General features: G+C 34.7%; 1 protein-coding gene across 3 annotated transcripts in view; it reads left to right on the forward strand.

Moving 5' to 3' along the window:
• Window positions 1-21,679, forward strand: part of LOC105487761 (ArfGAP with RhoGAP domain, ankyrin repeat and PH domain 2) — a 181,612-nt gene that overhangs the window by 14,253 nt on the left and 145,680 nt on the right. For all 3 annotated transcript variants that reach the window (XR_011621380.1, XM_071093756.1, XM_071093757.1), the window contains 4 exons: window positions 560-1,620; window positions 18,317-18,375; window positions 19,478-19,554; window positions 20,304-20,395. Coding sequence is in view for 2 of the 3 variants with exons in the window: in XM_071093756.1 (XP_070949857.1) it covers window positions 719-1,620; window positions 18,317-18,375; window positions 19,478-19,554; window positions 20,304-20,395 (1,130 nt within the window). In the remaining variant the exon portion in view is untranslated. Of the gene's footprint in view, window positions 1-559; window positions 1,621-18,316; window positions 18,376-19,477; window positions 19,555-20,303; window positions 20,396-21,679 lie in introns of those variants that run through there.

A 21,679-nucleotide genomic window follows, 5' to 3' on the forward strand; every position in this document is an offset into this window, starting at 1 on the left:
CAATTTTTATTCCTGTGCTTGACTTGGCTATTTATTATTTGAGTAGCACATAGACACTGAGGAGTTACCTGTATGCTTATAGATTTTTGTCCAGTAGAAAAGATAACCCCAAATGTTGTGGCTTATTATCCTGTAGGACATTAAACAGTTTTTTATCTAACCTAGCTATCCTAATACTTAAAAAAAAATTTTTTCTGATGCACTACGTAAATCTTTTCCACAAATGCTCTTGGATCCAATCTTACTAACTTACTGGTTCCCTCATTTTAAATTAAGAAGTTGAATAAAGCTTTTGATGTATGTTTATTCGGTACGTGTGTCAGTGTCATTTTTTTTCACCTTTTTGAAAGTCATAGTTTGATGCTGTCATAGCATTTCTGTCCTGTACCCTCACATACGGAGAAACTGGTTTTCTAGGGCGTGCAAAGCAATGCACAAAGATTCCAAATGCAGACTGAAAGTTAGTGTCCTAATTTCTGTTGTTTCTTCAGAGAAAGTATATAAAAGTAGATTTTAATAATTAAAATAGCCTAATAAATCATTTTTATTTTTCTTCTAGGCTTAAGCACATAAAGCAGTCACTGTGAAGAAAATAACATTTTAAGAAACTTTTCTGTCACAATTGATAGAGGAAAAGCCAGCAGAGAAGTGCATCTTCTTCTGTGTGTATCTCATCGTGCCACTTTTTGTAACTCAACTTAGTAATGAAGCCACCATTATGTCCTCAGTCAGTGAAGTAAATGTGGATATAAAAGATTTCCTAATGAGCATTAATTTGGAGCAGTATCTCTTACATTTCCATGAGTCTGGTTTTACTACTGTGAAGGACTGTGCAGTAATAAATGACAGCCTGCTACAGAAAATTGGAATATCACCTACAGGTCACCGTAGGAGGATACTTAAACAGTTACAGATAATCTTGTCAAAAATGCAGGATTTTCCAATATATGCAAATGTTCATAAAACAAAGAAGAATGATGACCCTTCCAAGGATCACAATGTTCCATCTTCTGATCAGAATATCTGCATAGAACTTTCCAGTTCTAGCAGTGTTCAGATGCCTAGCCCACCGCAGTTGGAGACTGTTACAAAAAAACTTGAAGACGATGCAAGTGTGGAAAGAAGCCAGTATCCTCAATCAGATAATAAGCTGTCTCCTCCTAAACGCGACTTCCCCACTGCAGAAGAACCACACCTGAATTTGGGTTCTTTGAATAATTCTTTATTTGGTAGTGAAAATATTAAAATAGAATCTTTGATTACAAAGAAGACTATAGATCACACAATTGAAGAACAACAAACAGAAAAAGTTAAATTGATCTCAGAAAATCTCAATAAGCTCCCTAACGCAGACTCTGAATGCCTTTCTTCTGTTGGCTGTTCAACATCAGAAACGAATTCTAGAAATGGAACAAATGGTTTATTAGATGGATCACCACCATCCCCATTCTTTAAGTTTCAAGGAGAAATGATTGTAAATGACTTGTATGTTCCATCATCACCAATCCTAGCACCTATGAGAAGTCGTAGCAAGTTGGTTTCAAGACCATCTCGATCTTTTCTGCTAAGACATCGGCCTGTACCAGAGATTCCAGGGTCAACAAAAGGAATTTCTGGGAGGTAAGAATCTTTACAATAAGGTCTAAGTATTAAATTTGAGGGAATTTAGTGATTTTTAACAATTATATTTTCAGTGTTCCTTTCTAAATTTGACTATATTCATTTACCTATTCAACCAACATTTTCTTTTAAAAATTTTCCTCCTCCCATTGTACATTATTTCCCAGAGTCTGTTTCCAGTTTATAATGCCTGGGACTCTTTAGCTTTTCCCTATTTAATTGGGGGAACATCCCTTCTCTTAATTCTATCTGGATATTCCTTTCCATACCAATTCCCCACACCTAGTATTGTAGTCTTTCCATTAGTGCAGTTCTCATATTTGAAATGTTGACTCTGTGTCCCCATTAGATGATTTGTTCTTTGACAAAGAACATGTTTTTAATGTTTGTATCTCTGCTGCCTGGCACAATGCTTGGCACCAAGTAATAATTCAACACACATCTATTGAACTTGGTATTTAGTCACTGTGCTCGGTAGGAAGGATGCAAAGAGGAATACGGTGACTTGCAGTCTCGTGTAGAAGTCACATGTAAAAAGATGGTGACAGACAGCTCAGTATGAAGCTAGGCTCACTAGAGACGAGACCCCTGGGACCCAAAAGAGGGGCTCTACCAGTGTGGTTCTTCTACTCAGGTGCTAAGTCATTGGTATCCCGAAGTAACAGGAGGATTACCTAAACAGTTTGGGAGGAGGTAATTTGTAGCAAAAGAGGTCATCAGCTTTAGCTTTCAGAATTTGTGAATCTCAAAGTTATACCTAAAATAGTTGTGGTTTTCTCTAGGGTTGGAGTAGGATATTGCTTTTCCGATTAAAAGTTAACACTTGTCTCTCTGCTGAGACACGAGGCTGTTCAAGTTTGACTGTTACTGTAGTGGCACTAAATGTTTTACACACATCCTGCACAGGCTCCAGGCTGGAGTTTCAGCAGGATTCCTCTTTCCCCCCCATGCCTGCTGTCCCCCCTACTCCCTTTGAATCTGTGGCTGCCTCTGATTCTGTTGGCCTTAGGTACCTTTGGTAATTGCAGTGCAAATAGTATTTGCAAGAGAAAAGGTGGCAATTTAGTGTTTGTGAGAGAAAACATGACCACTTACAAGACTCTGTTAATATAAGTATCTCCTATTAAAGCATAAACCTTTTGATGGCAGAGGCTCTAATTAATTTGTCTTTATCTTGACATCCCTAGTACCAGTAGCAAAGTCTGGTATTTACTAGGAAATCAATGTAGTGTCATGTATTAAACACGTTTATTAAACAACTAGTGTCATCTATTAAACACTAGTTTGGTTTATAATTTTGCAGGGATTATCTAATGTTCACAGTGGCCCTGATAGGGTATCTGTGAACATGGAGTAGGTAATGTTTACCCCATTTTACTTATAAGGTAACTGAGGCTTGGGTTAATTTCTCCAAGATCACATGGGTAGTGAACTAGGATTTCCTACCAGTACATCTGACTCCGGATCGCACTTCCTTAACCCCTTATTGAGTAAATATTGTTGAAAATGTTGATTGCCTTTGTAAGAATTGGATTATTTATTGGGATAGTAAAGGACACTCATTTTGTTTGACACTTTAGCTTTAAAATAGTTTGCTAATTTTGAATAATTAAAAGAAAGTGAATGAAAAATGACAAGTCTTCAGATGGCAGATGCTTTTGACATGCCAGAAGGTTTACTATGTGTACACACGTGAAAGCTGCATCTTTGCCAGGACTGAATCCCTTTGGTAGCTGTCAAGGATCATCTCACATAAGAAGCATTTGATTTAAGTTTCAAACAGACTGTGCTAGTTTTCATGAATTTTACAGAGAATCTTGATACTCATTTAGTTGTATAGGGGCAGCAAAATTCTACCTATTTCTTCTTAGGGTCCCAGCTGGGCCTGAGAATTAAATGGATATAAAACAGATTAACGGGAGAAAAGCATACAAATTTATTTCATACAAGTAATACGAGTTTTACATGGCACAAGAATCCTCATAAAGAGATAAAGACCCGAAGACATTCATTCATACAGCCAACACATGAAAAAATGCTCATCATCACTGGCCATCAGAGAAATGCAAACCAAAACCACAATGAGATACCATCTCACACCAGTTAGAATGGCGATCATTAAAAAGTCAGGAAACAACAGGTGCTGGAGAGGATGCAGAGAAATAGGAACACTTTTACACTGTTGGTGGGATTGTAAACTAGTTCAACCATTATGGAAAACAGTATGGCGATTCCTCAAGGATCTAGAACTAGAAATACCATTTGACCCAGCCATCCCATTACTGGGTATATACCCAAAGGATTATAAATCATGCTGCTATAAAGACACATGCACACGTATGTTTATTGCGGCACTATTCACAATAGCAAAGACTTGGAATCAACCCAAATGTCCATCAGTGACAGACTGGATTAAGAAAATGTGGCACATATACACCATGAAATACTATACAGCCATAAAAAAGGATGAGTTTGTGTCCTTTGTAGGGACATGAGTGCAGCTGGAAACCATCATTCTCAGCAAACTTTCACAAGAACAGAAAACCAAACACCGTATGTTCTCACTCATAGGTGGGAACTGAACAATGAGATCACTTGGACCTGAGAAGAGGAACATCACACACCGGGGCCTATTATGGGGAGGGGGGAGGGAGTAGGGATGGCATTGGGAGTTATAACTGATGTAAATGACGAGTTGATGGGTGCTGACGAGTTGATGGGTGCAGCACACCAACATGGCACAAGTATACATTTGTAACAAACCTGCACGTTATGCACATGTACCCTAGAACTTAGTATAATAATAATAATAAATAAAATAAAATTAAAAAAAAAAGAGATAAAGACCCAAATAAGCAGTTAGAGTGAAACGCTTAAATAATGAATTACAAAAAGAGCAGTAAATTGTGAAAAACCAACTAAATTATATGGGGAGGCTTAAAAGATACGTTATTTTAACATAGTCTGTACAGAATTCTTTGACCTCAACTTCCTGTCCTTGAGGATAGGATGTTAATTTCTTTCAGGGGAATTTCATCTTCTGCTTTTAAGGAGGCTGGAAGATCAGAGTTCTCTTTTTACACCTGTTGTTTTCCAATACTTGAATTAAATGCCTTTTATTCAAAATAGTCAGTATGCCAGAGTGGTATATTTTCAACTTCTTCCATTATAAATGTAACTTTGTATCATATGAAAAGCTCATTGCTCAATTTGTGACTGAGTCTTTGAGAGTGGAAACAACATTAAAATTAGTAGTAAATAATTTAGTACTAGCTGTATCATAGTACTTTTTTTTTTTTTTTTTTTTCCGTGTGATTTTTAGGCCAGATTGCCTATCCTAGCTTTTCTTTTCTTTGATTATGGTAGTTAATAGCAACAATGCTTTTGTGGTGCTCAGATCATAAAATGAGCAAATAAATTATTTTCAGAGTTCACTGTTTTTCCTAGTGCTCCTTCCCTATGTTGCAAATAGTAATTCCATGATTTTCAAGTGTTGTAATATGACTTTTTAAATAAAACTGTGGGTTATGTAATGCGAATTTCTCTTTGGTCTAGTGATAACACCTGCAAATGATATTTAGTGCATTCCTTGATATACCAAATGAAAATATTTATTTATGGCCTGGGTTTTTAAAGGAATTACTGAACATTTCATACAACTGTTCAAAGGAATATGGATGTCAACTTTGAAGTGTTTTCCTGACATAGGACTCTTTGTTTTTCTCTTCCTGAACACGTGCCCTCCTGCCTCCTTCCTCTCAACATAATCTGATACAATTAATGCTCTATCAAATTTTTTGTCTTTGTTGCAGACTTGGGTTCTTCCTTGAATTCCTGCCTGTTCCTTTTATCTGGAGGGCTGGCCTGAACAATAACCTCAGGTTATCTTTTTTTTTTTTTTTAATTTTATTCTTATTATTATTTTCACATTTTTTTATATTATATTTTAAGTTCTAGGGTACATGTGCATAACGTGCAGGTTTGTTACAAATGTATACTTGTGCCATGTTGGTGTGCTGCACCCATCAACTCGTCAGCACCCATCAACTCGTCATTTACATCAGTTATAACTCCCAATGCCATCCCTACTCCCTCCCCCCTCCCCATAATAGGCCCCGGTGTATGATGTTCCTCTTCTCAGGTCCAAGTGATCTCATTGTTCAGTTCCCACCTATGAGTGAGAACATACGGTGTTTGGTTTTCTGTTCTTGTGAAAGTTTGCTGAGAATGATGGTTTCCAGCTGCACTCATGTCCCTACAAAGGACACAAACTCATCCTTTTTTATGGCTGCATAGTATTCCATGGTGTATATGTGCCACATTTTCTTAATCCAGTCTGTCACTGATGGACATTTGGGTTGATTCCAAGTCTTTGCTATTGTGAATAGTGCCACAATGAACATACGTGTTCATGTGTCTTTATAGCAGCATGACTTAGAATCCTTTGGGTATATACCCAGTAATGGGATGGCTGGGTCATATGGTACATCTAGTTCTAGATCCTTGAGGAATCGCCATACTGTTTTCCATAATGGTTGAACTAGTTTACAATCCCACCAACAGTGTAAAAGTGTTCCTATTTCTCTGCATCCTCTCCAGCACCTGTTGTTTCCTGACTTTTTAATGATTGCCATTCTAACTGGTGTGAGATGGTATCTCATTGTGGTTTTGATTTGCATTTCTCTGATGGCCAGTGATGATGAGCATTTTTTCATGTGTCTGTTGGCTGTATGAATGTCTTCTTTTGAGAAATGTCTGTTCATATCCTTTGCCCACTTTTTGATGGGGTTGTTTGTTTTTTTCTTGTAAATTTGTTTAAGTTCTTTGTAGGTTCTAGATATTAGCCCTTTGTCAGATGAGTAGATTGCAAAAATTGTCTCCCATTCTATAGGTTGCCTGTTCACTCTGATGGTAGTTTCTTTTGCTGTGCAGAAGCTCTTTAGTTTAATGAGATCCCATTTGTCCATTTTGGCTTTTGTTGCCATTGCTTTTGGTGTTTCAGACATGAAGTCCTTGGATCTGCTTTCTGCTTGGAGGGCTCCCAGGGACTAGCAAGGCCTCCAAGTGAAGGTGATAAGGAAGGAGATATCTTTTGAACTATCTCTTGAGAGCTAGATCAGGACTAGGCTCCAGCACCACCTCCTTCCTTATCACCTTCACTTGGAGGCCTTGCTAGTCCCTGGGAGCCTTCCAAGCAGAAAGCAGATCCCACATTGCCATGGGAGCTGTAGGTGTGTCATGTGATCCTATGCAGAGTCTTCTTAGTGCCCCAGGCAGGAAGGAATCTCACAGCTACTGAAGGAAGTACATTTTTCCTCCTCCCTTTAGTGATTTTTATACATCTTTCATGCAACTGTGTTATCCTTGGGATAGGTCTCAAAGCCTTCTCTTTAAGGTGTAGTGCCTCTGAATGTTTTGGGATAAGGACAAATGAAGAAACAGAAGCAATGGGAAAGGGATGGTGTGCAAAGCTGCACTGTTGTGGAAGTACAACTGTTAGAAAACTGAGGTGCTGTGTTGACTCCTTGAGGGCTTTTCAAAAGTTTGAAATCTAAACCTGAAGTCTCCTGTGTTCTTTGAACTTTTTATTAAAAATAAAAAATCTTGGATATTTTTCCTCTGTATTCACATAGACATTGAAAATGGTTGACACTAGTTATAGATTTTAATGTCAACAATATATATGAGCAAAAAGTACAGAAAAGTAATCAGCAATTGTTTGCTGCACTGAATAAGAAATATACAGAAGGATTTTCTTCATTTTCATCTTCAAAAAAATTTTACATTTCACATAGTAGAAAAATATTTAGCAATCCTAAGGTTTCGATTTCTTTTTTTTAAATGCTTTTTAAATTCTATGAAAAAAGGATAATTATTTTAATATTTGCTAAATTTTGAATTAAATATCTAAATAATTAAACCTAAATTTAAATAGTAGTTAGATTTATTGTTAGAAGGTAAGGGTATCTATCTGCTTAATAATCTAAGTTAAAACATCTTTACATTTATATTTCATTTTTGTAAATGAAATCCATCTTGTTTGCAAAACGTATAAAATTGAAAGTAGATTACAAAAATTCATGATGTTGTAACCTTATGTGTTGTGGTAGTTTTGTAATGATAATTCATTCTTACCCTAAAGATTTTCTTAAAACTTCACAGATTGAGGCTTAATTATCTGTTCATTGTAAGTTTCACATTATTGGTCTTTGCTATAATTAACCTGCTCTCATGCTTTTTGAATTCAGATTTGTCTGTTTTAGTTAGATATTATGAAAACCTCAGGGCAGTATTAAACTGTTGCCTAATGACTGTGGTTTGTTTGTTTGGTTTTTTTTTTTTTTTTTTGGCATTTCACTCTAAAATGACCCATAGTCTGTTATCAATTGTGAGAACTGCATTTTTTTAAAAATTGTTTTTAACATTCTGTAAAATGATGATCCACATATGGCATGTAATTATTTTTTTGATTTGGCTGCCTTGTCTAACTAGTGAGTAAGTACAGCTCATAAGGGGATATCTTTGACATTTACCTTTATGCCACTGCTTTTCTGGCAACTTTAGTGATTAAAAATATTTTAAAAATAAAGCCTGTTTCTCCACATCCTCTCCAGCACCTGTTGTTTCCTGACTTTTTAATGATTGCCATTCTAACTGGTGTGAGATGGTATCTCATTGTGATTTTGATTTGCGTTTTTCTGATGGCCAGTGATGATGAGCCTTTTATCATGTGTCTGTTGGCTGTATGAATGTCTTCTTTTGAAAAATGTCTGTTCATATCCTTTGTCCACTTTTTGATGGGGTTGTTTGTTTTTGAGTTGATGGGTGCAGCACACCAACATGGCACAAGTATACATATGTAACAAACCTGCACGTTATGCACATGTACCCTAGAACTTAAAGTATAAAAATATATATATATTTCACAAAAAAAATAAATAAAAAAAATAAAACCTGTAGGTATGCTGAACGCTCACTTTTATAATCAGAATTATTCATTACTTTCTCTTCTTTTATATTCAGGTTCTTTAAACAAACCATTTTAATTCTGATACCAATGATAGTTGTCTTTGTCTCTCTGGCTACCATGACAAAATACCGTAGACTGGGTAGTTTAACCAATAGAAATTTTTCTTATCATTCTGGATACTAAAAGTCTGAAATCAAAGTGCTAGCATCCTTTGGTTTTGGTGACGGCTCTCTACTAGCTATCAGATGGTGGCCTTCTTGATGTCTGCTTATGTGAGCTTTGTTCCTGGGCTGAGCGAGAGAGAGCCATCTCTGGTTTCTGTTTTTAGAAGGCTACCAGTTCTATTGGAACAGGGCCCCACCCTTATGACTGTATTTAACTTTAATTACTTACCTAATTTAAGTACAGTCACGTTGTGGGTTAGAGTTTGAACATATGAATTTTGTGTGGTGGGGACACAATTTTATTCACAACAGTAGTTTTTCTTTACTTGCATAGAAATTTGTTAATTCTCTATTTAAGTAGCAGAATTTATGTGTTTTCAAAGGCCTTACAAACATACTGCATTCCACAGGCAAGGACTGTTAGTCCATCACAATTGAACATCTGCAGGTTTCCTGTATTTCTAGATTTAGGGTTTTAAAAATAATAAAATTGACATAGGGAAAATATTAATGAAACATTTACCAAGTTAATGTGATTCAGAATCATTGATATTTTTGATTTGGGTTTGATTTTTATATTTTATTATTATTTGGGGTTTTCAAGCATTATTTCCATTTGAAAATAAGTTTTAGCTTACTAAAATAAAGCTTTATTTTAAAATTTCCCTTTTTTGAAACTCCACAAATCAATCTGTAAATATACATGCTTTATTTCCCAAGCTCATTTACATATGAGATGATTTCTGAGCCCTTCAACAATGACATATATTACCTGGATATGTTTATGATGCTTGGGGCATTTTTTCAACAAGGGTTAGCTTGTTGGTCCAGAGCACTGAGGGGAAGGGATAAAGGGGTGCGATACAAAGGATGAAGATGAGGTTATGACTTTCAGGAAATTTATGAGGAAGAAGGAGGTACCTTCTCAGTGTTTGGAGGTAAGCTAGTAATTCTGGCTTCCTGGTCAGAAACTGTAGTATGAGTCGTATTTAAAAAATGGTTTATTTCCCATCAATGAGATCACTTGGACACAGGAAGGGGAACATCACGCACCGGGTCCTATTGTGGGGAGGGGGGTGGGAGGAGGGATAGCATTAGGAGATATACCTAATGTGGATGACGAGTTAATGGGTGCAGCACACAAACATGGCACATGTATACATATGTAACAAACCTGCACGTTGGGCACATGTACCCTAGAACTTAAAGTATAATAATAAAAAAATAGTTAAAAAAATGGTTTGAAAACCACAACAAAAATATTAAGATAAAATTATTTATAAATTGAAAAATTTCAAACTTGCATAAGAGTATGCAAAATACCATGTTATCGTATAATACCATCTAGATTAAAAAATAATATCTTGCCATAGTGGACCCAGACTTTAGTTTATTGAGAAATAATAAATTCAACTAACTCTTCTGCCTCCTTCCTTTGTGCCCGGAAGTAAAGAATATTCTGAAACTGGTGTTTATCCTACTCATGCATGCTTTCGTACTTTTACTACAGATGCCATAGCATTGCTGTAGATGTTTTTGATTAATGAAAATGATATTCTTTTATAGTTTGGTGTTTCACTTAATATTTTTGGGATTGGTTCACATCAATATATGTATTTTATATAATAACTATTGTATAATATTTGATTTTAAAAACACAATTTATTCTCCTAGGTTGTTGACACTTTTTTCACTATTACACATATAAAGTGTTCATTTTGAGGACTTTAAGAAACAAATGCACACATTAGGTTTACCAGGAGGACCAACAATTTTTTTCTGTAATACAAATAACATTTTTTACTGAGTTTTTATATTATGTAGGCCCCTGCCTTATGCTCTTTAAGAGCATCATCTCATTAATCATCATAATATTCCTAGGCAGCAGGCCCTGGATTTTTCCCCCTTCAATAAATGTGGAAAGCAGGTTCAGAACTTTTAAGTAACTAGGCTAACATCGTAAAAGTATAAGAACAAGAGAGGATGATGACTATGGTTCGGTTCTTAATTTTCACAAATCAACATGCTTTATATTTCAAAGTTAAAAGCAGTTTTCAGGATAGCTGGTGGTAAAATAGTAGAAAAGAAAGATAAAATTGATCTTGAATCTTGGATTTCTACTTCTTAGCTGTGGGACTTGAGCTGGGAGAATTTCCCACCTTTATTGGTAGGATTAGGACACCACGTCCTACCTCATAGGGCTGATACAAGGAATTAATGTGAGCTGTAGATAAATAAAGCCACTTGCTTTTTGCTTTGGGCATAATAGGTGTTAGAATATAAGAAAGGTTGTGATAATTTAGTAGTAGATAAATGAAAATGTAAGTTGCTACTCAAGAGTTTTCAAAACAACTTACTTACTATATTTGTGCTAATTTTTCATCTCTAGCAGTTCAACTGAACTTGGTTGATAGATTTGGTAATCCCTTGTAGGTAGATACTAAATGAGGAAATCAATACAAATTATCAAAAACCTTTTTCTTCACATTTTATTTATTGGTAAAACCAACAAAATATTGCTTAAAAATTCCACTAATGGGTATACTTAAAATATTCAAAATCATTTTTTTTTTTTTTAATTTAAGTTAAGCATTGTGGCTTAGGTCCTGGGTAAGGAACAAGACTGCCTGGGTTTGAATCTCAGATTAGTTACTTATGAGCTGTGTGAACTTGAGTAAGTGACCTAACCCCTTTCTGTGCCAATTTTACCAACATGCAGATAATAATCTTATTTCTTGTTGTTTTATTTTTTTATCTGTATACTGTATGTTTGTGTGTATACACATGCATGAATCTTTGACGATGGGCACACATTCTGAGAAATATGCCATTAGGTGCTTATGTCCTTATTTGGGCATCACAGAATGTACTTACACAAACCTAGATGGTATAGCCTATTACACACATAGGCTATATGGTAGAGCCTACTCTTCCTAGCTACAAACCTGTACAACATGTTACTGTACTGAATTAAAATTGTAAGACAATAGTAGATATTTGTGAATTTAAACAAATCTAAACATAGAAAAGGTATAGGAAAAATATGGTGTAAAGATAAAAAGCAGTACACTTGTATAGGGCTCTTACCATGGGTGAGTCAGTGAGAGGTGAGTGAAGGTGAAGCCTAGGACATTACACCACTGTAGACTTTATAGACCCTGTAACCTTAGGCTACACTAGATTTATAACAGTATTTTTTTCTTCAATGATAAATTAACTAGCTTATGATAACTTTTTAATTGTATTTAACTTTTCAAGCTTCCTACTCCCTTGTAATGGCACTTAGCTTAAAACACACATTGTACAGCTGCACAAAAATATTCTTTATATCCTCATTCTATAAGCATTTTTCTATGTTTAATTAATTTAAAAAAACGTATAAAATTTACAACTCTTCCACATTCCCATCTTCTGGAAGGTCTTCAGGGACAGTTATGTGCATGGAGCTGCCATCACCTGTGATAACAGTGCCTTCTCCTGGAATACCACTTGAAGGACCTGACCGAGGCTATTTTACAGTTATCTTTAAAAAAAATAAGTGGGAGGAGTATACTCTAAAATAAAATAAAAAGTATAGTAAATATATGAACCAGTAAAATCACTTACTATCAAGTATTATGTACTGTGCATAATTGTATGCAGTATACTTTTATATGACTGGCAGTGCGGTGGATTTGCTTGCACCAGCATCATCACCACAAACATGAATAACGTGTTGTACTGTGGTGTTGCAATGGCTACAGTGTCACTAGGCAATAGGAATTTTTCATTCTCATTATGTTCTTATTGGACTACTGTCGTATGTGCAGTCTGTCATTGATCAAAACGTTGTGCAGGGGATGACTACACACACACACACACACAAACACACACACACACGTGTGCTTATATGTAAAAATCTGAGACCTATCTTGCATATTGTAAATGCTCGGTAAGAAGTAGCAATATTAATTACTAGTGCAAGTTACCAAAGATGTACAAAATTTGAGTATTGCTCCACTCAAGGGTTCAAATCAGTAGTAAGTACTTGCGTTAGTAGTACACAAATGTCAGGAAACAATTACAGCTTTATAAAAGTATCAAGAATATGGAGATAAAGAACAAATAAAGGATGCTTTTAAAAAAGGTTTTACCTTTTAGGTTTGACCCAAACATTATAGCTTTGCCCATTTTGTGATCTTAAACAAATTGCAGTCTTATAGTGAGTATATTTTTAGTCTAGCTCGTTTTGCTTAACTTTGAGAATCATTCATGTTTGTGCCTGTGGTTATAGTTTGTTCATTTTTACTGCTGTATAGTATTTTATTGTATGAATATGCTATAATATTCATTCTTAATTTTGTTAGATATTTCGTATTTTCTACCTTATCCAATATTTTGTGTATATATTTATTTGTAGGTGCATGTGTGTGTGTGTATATATGTACACATGCATATAATGTAAATATGTGTACACATATAAATCAACTTAGACATAATTTGCATATAAAATAGACTAATTTTCAGTATATACATGCTTATGTGACCACTATAACAATTAAGATTTAGAACATTTCCATCACTCATCCCCACTTTTCCCAAAATTCTGTTGTGACTATTTGCAGTAAATTCCCAACTTCCTGAATCAGGCACCTGTAGATTTCACTATTAGTTAGTTTTGCCTATTTGGGAATTTTATATAAATGGAATCACACAGCAGGTCATCTTTCGTATCTGACGTCTTTATTCAGTATGATGTTTTTGAGATGTGTCTGTGTTGTTGCATGTCATATTCTTATTGTTGAATAGTGTTTCTTTGTGTGAATCTCCAATTTGTTTATCCATTTGCCCATTGATGTATATTTGGGTGGTTATTCTTGAGGCATACTTGTATGCATGGCTGTTGAGTACAGACCTAGGAGTAGGATTGCTGTGTCATGGGATATGTACATTTTCCATTTTTGTAGATAATGCAAAATGGTTCTTATAAACTAGTTGTATGAATTTGCATTACCATCAACAGCGTATGTGCATTCCCCTTGTTTCATACCCTCAACATTTGTGTGTGGTTTTTTTTTTTTTTTTTTGGTTAGCCATATAGATATATAGATACATGTGTAGTGTTATTTTATTGTGGTTTATATTTGCATTTTGTGATAACTAATGAGATTGAACACCTTATGCCCTTGTTTATTGACCTTTTGCTACATTTGTATCTTTGGTTGATGCCTTTTCAGATCTTTCATCTATTTTGGTTTTGGTTGTTTTAAATTGCATTTTTGTGTGTATTTCTTAAGTGTTATTTATTCTTAAGAGTTACTGATAAACTGTGGGTATAAACCCCTTGTACAGTATATCTTCTGCCTCTGCATCTTGTTTTTGTGTTCCTTAATTGTGACTTTTTAAATGAATAAGAGTTCTTCATTTTAATTTAGTCAAATTTACCCATACTTTCCTTTAGAGTTAAAACTTTTATGTCTTAGGACACATGAAAATCTTCTATTTTTATCTTCTAGCTGCATTGTTTGACCTATTACACTGGGATTTATAATCTATCTTGAATTGATTTCTGTGTATTGTCTGAGGTAGGAGTAAATTTTCGTTTGCTTCCATACAGATGTACAGGTGATCTAGTCTTTCAAAAGACCATACTTTCTTCATTGCTATAGATTGACCTCTTTGGCTTAAATGCAATTGGATCTCTTTTTTTAAAAAAAAATTATTTTAGTTTCAGGGTACATGTGCTGGGTTGTTATATAAGTAAACTTGCGTCACAGCTGCTAAGCCTAGTACCCAATAGTTATTTTTTCTGATCCTCTCCTTCCTCTCACTTCCCCTCTTCTAGTAGGCCACAGTATCTGTTGTTCCCTCTTTTGTGCTCATATGTTCTAATCATTTAGCTCTTACTTACAAGGGAGAACATGTGCTATTCGGTTTTCTGTTCCTACATTGGTTTGCTAAGGAAAATGATCTCCAGCTCTATCCATGTAACTGGGTCTCTTTAAGTGGGTTCTTAATTCTAGTTCAATAGCCTATTATCCTTTTTATCAGTAATATAGTGTTTTAATTACTACAGCTATATAATAAATCATGAAACCTGGTAGAGTATGTCTTCTCACTGTACTCTTTAAAAATGTGTCATTATTGGTCCTTTCTTTTTCACATGTATTTTAGAATCAGTTTGTTAAATCTCACGTGTCCCTCCCTGTAACTCTTTTGATTAGGGTTGCGTTGACTCTACAGATTAATATAGGGGGTATTGTCATCTTTGCAACATCTAGTATTTCATATATTTTTAATTAGATTTTTTTCTAATTTTCTTGGTAATGTTTTCTAATTGAATTCTTGCAAACTTTTGCTAGATTTAATTCTAGGTTTTGGTAGTTTTTTAATGCCCTTATACTATATGGCACCATTTTAATGTTTCATTTTGTTTGCTGATATTTGGGGATGGAATTGATATTTATATGTCAACCCTATTAGTAAGTTTGCTAAAATCATTTTTATTTTTATTTTTGTATTTTGTATTTTTATTTATTTTTGAGATGCTGTCTCACTCTGCTACCCAGGCTGGAGTGCAGTGGCGCTATCTTGGCTCACTGTGCCCTCCGCCTCCTGGGTTCAAGAGATTCTCCTGCCTCAGCCACCTGAGTAACTGGGATCACAGGCACGTGCCACCATGCTCAGCTAAGATTTGTGTTTTTAGTAGAGATGAGGTTTATCTATGTTAGTCAGGCTGGTCTCAAACTCCTGGCCTCCGGTGATCTGCCCACCTCGGCTTCCCAAAGTGGTGGGATTAAGGTGTGAGCCGCCATGCTCGGCTGCTGAATTCATTCTGAAACAACTCCTTTTGAGGTCGAAAAATATATATAATAAATTATAATCCCTTAAAGCATGTAATTTGATGAGCTGTGAAAGATACATAAACCTATGAAATTTTTACCACAATCAAGAAACAGAGCAGTTCTGTTACTTCTGAGAGTTTCTTAGTTTCTTATACAGTCCATCCCTGTTTCACGTGCTCATATAGAAAAAGTTAGAATATGCAGTCCTGCACCATGCAATGATATTTTTGTCAGTGATGGACCACAGATATGGCATTGGTCCTGTAAGAATATAATGGCTATACCATATAACCTATGCGTGAAGTAGGCTGTACCATCTAGGTTTGTGTAAGTACACGCCATGATGTTTGCAAATGATGAAATTGCCTAACAACCTATTTCTCAGACTGTATGCCTGTCATTAAACCATGCATGACAGTATTTCTTACGTCTTCTTTTGCTCAGCATGATGATTTTTGACATTTATTTAGATTATTAGTTTTTTAAGTAGTTTTTTTTCTTTCAGCTGGGTGATAGTCTCTTGGATCCATACACCACTATTTGTTCATTTACTTCTTGATGTCTATTTGGGTTTTTTCAAGTTTTTGATTATTGAGAATAAAGCTGCTGTGACCATTTGTATACAGGTCTTTCTGTGAACATCTGTTTTCAATATTTTTGGTAGGATTGGAGTAGCTGGGCTTTGAAGTTTGGTGAACGTTTATTTTTATAAGAAAATACAAGCAATTTTCCAAAATGGATGCACCCTTTTACATTCCTGCCAGCAGTATTTATTTATTTTCTGCCAGCAGTATTTAAATGTTCTGATTATTCCACATATTCTCCAACACTTGATATTGACAGGCTATAGTTTAGCTATTCTAATGTGTATGTGGTATTATCACACATTCATATATTTTGTGATACAACTATTTACATTTTTCCATTTTGTTTATTTTATTTATTTTCTGAGACAGGGTCTCACTCTGTTGCCCAGGCTGGAGTGCAGTGATGCAGTCGTGACTCACTGCAACCTCAACCTCCTGGACTGAAGTAATTGTCCCACCTTAGCCTCCCAAGTATCTGGGACTACAGGCATGCACCACCACACCCAGCTGATTTTTGTATTTTTTTTTTTTTTTTTTTTTTTAGAGATGGGGTTTTATTATGTTGCCCAAGAAGCTGGTTTCAAACTCCTGAGCTCAAGAAATCTGCCCACCTTGGCCTCCCAAAATGTTGTGGTAACAGGCATGAACTAGTTTTCATGCCAAGCTTAAAAAATGGCATTTATTATTACTTATATTTGTAGAGACAGGGTCTCTCTATATTGCTCATGCTGTTCTTTTTGTTCTTGTGTGTGTGCTTTGTTTTTGTTTTTTTGAGACAAAGTCTTTGTTGCCCTGGCTGGAGTGCAGTGGCACAATCATGGGTCACTGCAGGGCTCCACCTCCTGGGCTCAAGCTGTCCTCCCACCTCAGCCTCCTGAGTTGCTAGGACCAGAGGTGATCACCACCATGGCAGGTTAACCCATTTTAAAATCGAGTTGTATTTCTTATTACTGGATTGTAAGAGTCCTTTTTTTTTTGATTTGGGCAAATCACTTGTCACTAGTATGTGACATTATAAATTTTAAATTTTCGTAAAGACTACATTTCAATGTTTGTTAGGGTTTTAGTTTTTTATTCTATTTAAAGAATCTTTGCCTACTCAGATGTTACAATGATTTTTCTCTCATATTTTTCAGAATTTCTGGAGTTGTAGCATTAAACATTTGGGTCCCAACTCTACTTTGAGTTAATTTTTGTGCATGATGTGAAGTAAAAGTTGACATTCACTTCTTTTAATCATTGAGATATCCAGTTCCAGCAACATTTGTTTAAAGGGCTATTCTTTTTCCACCGCATTTCTTCGGAACTTTTTTCTTAAGTCAATGGACCAGAGATGTGTGGGAGTGTATATGTGGGCTTTCTATTCAATTCCATTGATTGAATTGTCTGTACTTTCAGCAATGGCACAATGATTATTAGCTTACTGTAGTTTTAGATTAAATATTGAAATTGTATAGTATAAATCTGCCAGTTTTGTTCTTCTTTTTCATTTTTCCTTTTTTTTAGATGGAAAAGAGAACTCTGTTATGTTGTAGAAGGCCTTCATCTCCCTCTGCTTCTCCAGTGTTTACCTCTGCCATTGCTGTTACCATGTTGTATTCTAAATAATTACCCTGTGATACCTTCCTCCCGAGACTGTAGGATCTTTGAAAGAAGATCTTGTGTGTATTTTCATATTGTGCCTACAGAGCCAGGCATGTTTTTGACTATTAAAAAGCTAAAGACAAAAAGCTACATAAATACTGACATCTAGTTAGTAAATCTCTTTCTTTCAGAGATATGACTAGCAGTTTTGAAATTACTTTATGTGCATACTAACATTGGACAAATATGTTTACTTACTTTTGTGAATTATAGATGTGAGTAGCAAACACTGGTAAAAAATTTCCTTCGCAAAGAAAATCTCTTTCTTTAAAAGTCTAAATAGGAAAAGACATTTGTGGAAGTTGGCCATTCAGCTTTTTTCAAGTCAGAATTAATTTCTGAATATTGTTTTTTTCCTACCCAAAAGAATGTATCTCTCTCTAATAAATCCTTCACTTAAATATAAATCATAAATATTTTCTCATAATATTTTCTAATAATTTTAATTGTAGTCCTAAATATCTTAAATATTTTCACTCATAAATATTTTCTCCTTTGCTTTTTAAGCTATTTTCGTGAAAGAAGAAATGTTGCTACCTCAACTGAAAAATCTGTGGCATGGCAAAGTGAGTCTATGTGTTTAATTTCTCCTTAAATTAGAGCTCATTTGATAGTCTTAACTGTGTTAAAATCATGATTGAGAAGGCAGCCCACCTGTGGTATAGGGAACAATGGAAATAACTGTCTGCCAGCATTCATAGTACCTCAGACACTTTTAAAGGGGACTGAATAAAAGGCAATAATATACACTCTGACTCCAAGAAATTTGTACATGCTAATGTAAAAAAGTTTTCTTTTTATGCAAGCTTCATTTATCATTAGCCACAGTTGCAGGCATTTAACTAAATTAAATGGTTTCTGGCAGTCTGAGCTACAGAACAAAGATATATGTATGGAAAGTGATTTTGCCATGGTAACTGGAAAGGGCTGTCATTGTTGCTCTGGCAAATTGAACAGTGACAGAGGCTTTTCTTTCATTTTGAAAGTTCTGATTATACAAGTTTGGGAACATTCTTTTTGACAATAAGATGTCAAACACTTGGGTACTGAATCTTTAAGAGAAATTTTTGCCATAGTAGAAATGCAAATATTGAGAATTCTTTTTTGTAGATTAGTGTAATTCAAGGATGGTAGAACTTCTCTTGAAATAATTTATTGACAGATGCGTTAGTAGCTATGGCATTAGAGGAATTATTTTAAATGCCTTCTGGGATTTTAAGTGATATCTAGCTATTATGTTGGTGACCTTTTTATAACTATTTATTGTAAGTTATAGAACTAAGCTTAATTTTCTGCCGTTTAGAATATTTCATTATTTAGGAGTTATCATTATAAATGGCACCATGACAATTTCTTTTGTATGTGGGCAATGTATTTGGTTATATTAATGTGGATCCTAGAGGTTGGCAAGGACATATGTGACAGTTTGCAATTTAAGGAGCAGTGAGTTATGTCTGTGAAGCAAATAGTGGATACCATGAGTGTTATATCAAGAAGACAATGAGGAGAATTGATTTGGGGATAAGAATTAGCATAATTTGGACTCTTACAGAATAAAGCTTACGTTGTGATAATGCCATAAAAAACTCATGCTTTTAATCTTTTTTTAAAAACAGTATTTCACATTATTCACATCTTTCCATTTTCATCCTATAATTCCCCTAAAAGATTCAAATGAGGAGAATTCATCTTCCATCTTTCCTTATGGAGAGACCTTTCTCTTCCAGAGACTAGAAAATTCCAAGGTTAGTCCCATACATTTTAATTGTTTTCCATAATCAATTATTTACTTTTCTGCCTATTTGTACCTCTTCATTTTTCTCCAAGCTATTTGAAGAATGGCATTATGTTGAAGAGTGAAATTTCCAGTCAGCAAAATTTTTGTTCAGTAAAATTATGGTAAAATCTGTAATCTTTCAATATACATTATAGAAACACACTTTTATTTTGACTTCGGGAATCCAGGATAGTGAGTTTTAAAAGTTTGCCACAAGATTGGGTTAATTAAACAAAAGACAAACTCTGTAAAACTTATAAACACTCTCTAGGTTTTTGCTTTGCCTTGTAGCCAAGTGCAGACTTCCGAAGTGCATAGACTTCCAATTGTATATATATTTTAATTATTTAGCTTATCACTCATTCTTTTCTATTACTTGTGCTCTTTTGCTACATTATTTCTTGGTCTTGATAAAAGAGAAGTTGGAAGACAAAAATGAATTAAATAAAAGTATATAAATTTTATTTTTGGTTAGCATCTTCTTTTGCTCTTACTTGAACTGATGAGTTAACGATTTGAATAAAATAGTGAAAAAAAATCAAAAGTCTGTTTAATGTAGACTATCTTTTTTTTCTGAAAATTGATCTAAGTAATTAGACTTATTTAGTTAAACTCAGATATTATGGATTTTTGTAGAATATTGCTACACATACAAACAAATCCCCAAACCAAAAAGCAAAACAGTATGTGTTTTTTGTTTTTTTGCTTTTTTAATAGAAGCGATCTATAAAGAATGAATTTTTGACCCAGGAAGAAGCACTCAAAGGGGAAGCAACTACTGCGACGAACTCTTTTATCATCAAATCAAGGTATGAGATCATGATTGATGATGATTAACTATTTAGAATAAACTGTTATACAATGTTGACTTTTCATTCATAGTATAATACTGTGTGCCAGAGAAAATAGTTTATGTTGATAAGTTCAAATTTTTCCTCTCTAAATGTAAGCATAACAGCACCCATTTTATTAATTGAATTATGCTCTGTAAATCAAGTAAATAGTTGCATTCTGTGGCAGATTCGTTTTGTGTTTTTCTAATGGAAACCACACCTCTGCCCCAAAGCAATACAGGTGACTGTGATTGCACATTAAAGATGAGAGGTTATGTTAATAAAAAGGAGCAAAGGGCAGTACAGAACATCACTATGCAAGTTGCAGACTTTTACAAGTGTAATATATTATTTTTATTGGAGTTTCAGCACTGGCAAGAAGCATGGCAATTATCCAGTTATTTGGATCACACACGGAGTTAGAATTTGTATGCAGCAACTTCAATTTTGTTTTTCTGTCAGTTTTATTGGAACTTGGCATACTGGATCATTACCTGATATTTCATTTTCTTTTTCTTAATTTTTAATTTTTGAGATTACATAGTAGATGTATATATTTCTGGGGTACATAACATATTTTGATACAAGCATAATAATCACATCATGGAAAATGGAGTATTCATCCCCTAAAGCATTTCTCTTTTGTATTGCCAACAGTTTAATTAAACTCTTTTAGCGGGACATTCATTTTATTTTTGTCTTTCATTTTCTAAGGCTAACATTGTTCTAGGTTTCCCTCAGTTAAAGCTAAATAATTAAACAGCTTCAGTAAACATTTGACATAATCTAATATAATGCAAAATATGAAAGGGCCAGGCTAAATTATTCTTAAGGCAGTAATCGTTTTTAGAATGCTATATCCAGAAAGATGTAATTTGAGCCCAGGCATATCTGTTTCATTGATCAGCAAAACAATGTCCTTTGTCATTAATGAATGAGTTGATCTATTATGTCATTCCTTGAATCTGTAGAAATATGTCTAGCAATTATGAGTGCGTTCCAATAAATATTTTGCATTACATAGCCTTTACTTCCTGGATATACACTGACCCTTTATTGTTTTCTAGCTAGCAGTGTGCTGCAATATTTTTCCTCATCAGCATTGCAAAATAATACTGATGCTCTCAGCAGTCAGGCGTACTCTCTGTTTTATTGCATTATGGTGAAACATGGGGTCCTTGGAGTTGATTAGAGGATAGTAGAGAGCGGTAAACAAGTGGGAAATGAGATCTCCATATAGATGAGTTAATGGTCCATGAC

Source organism: Macaca nemestrina, chromosome 3 (genome assembly GCF_043159975.1).
Source record: "Macaca nemestrina isolate mMacNem1 chromosome 3, mMacNem.hap1, whole genome shotgun sequence".
Taxonomy (NCBI): Eukaryota; Metazoa; Chordata; class Mammalia; order Primates; family Cercopithecidae; genus Macaca; species Macaca nemestrina.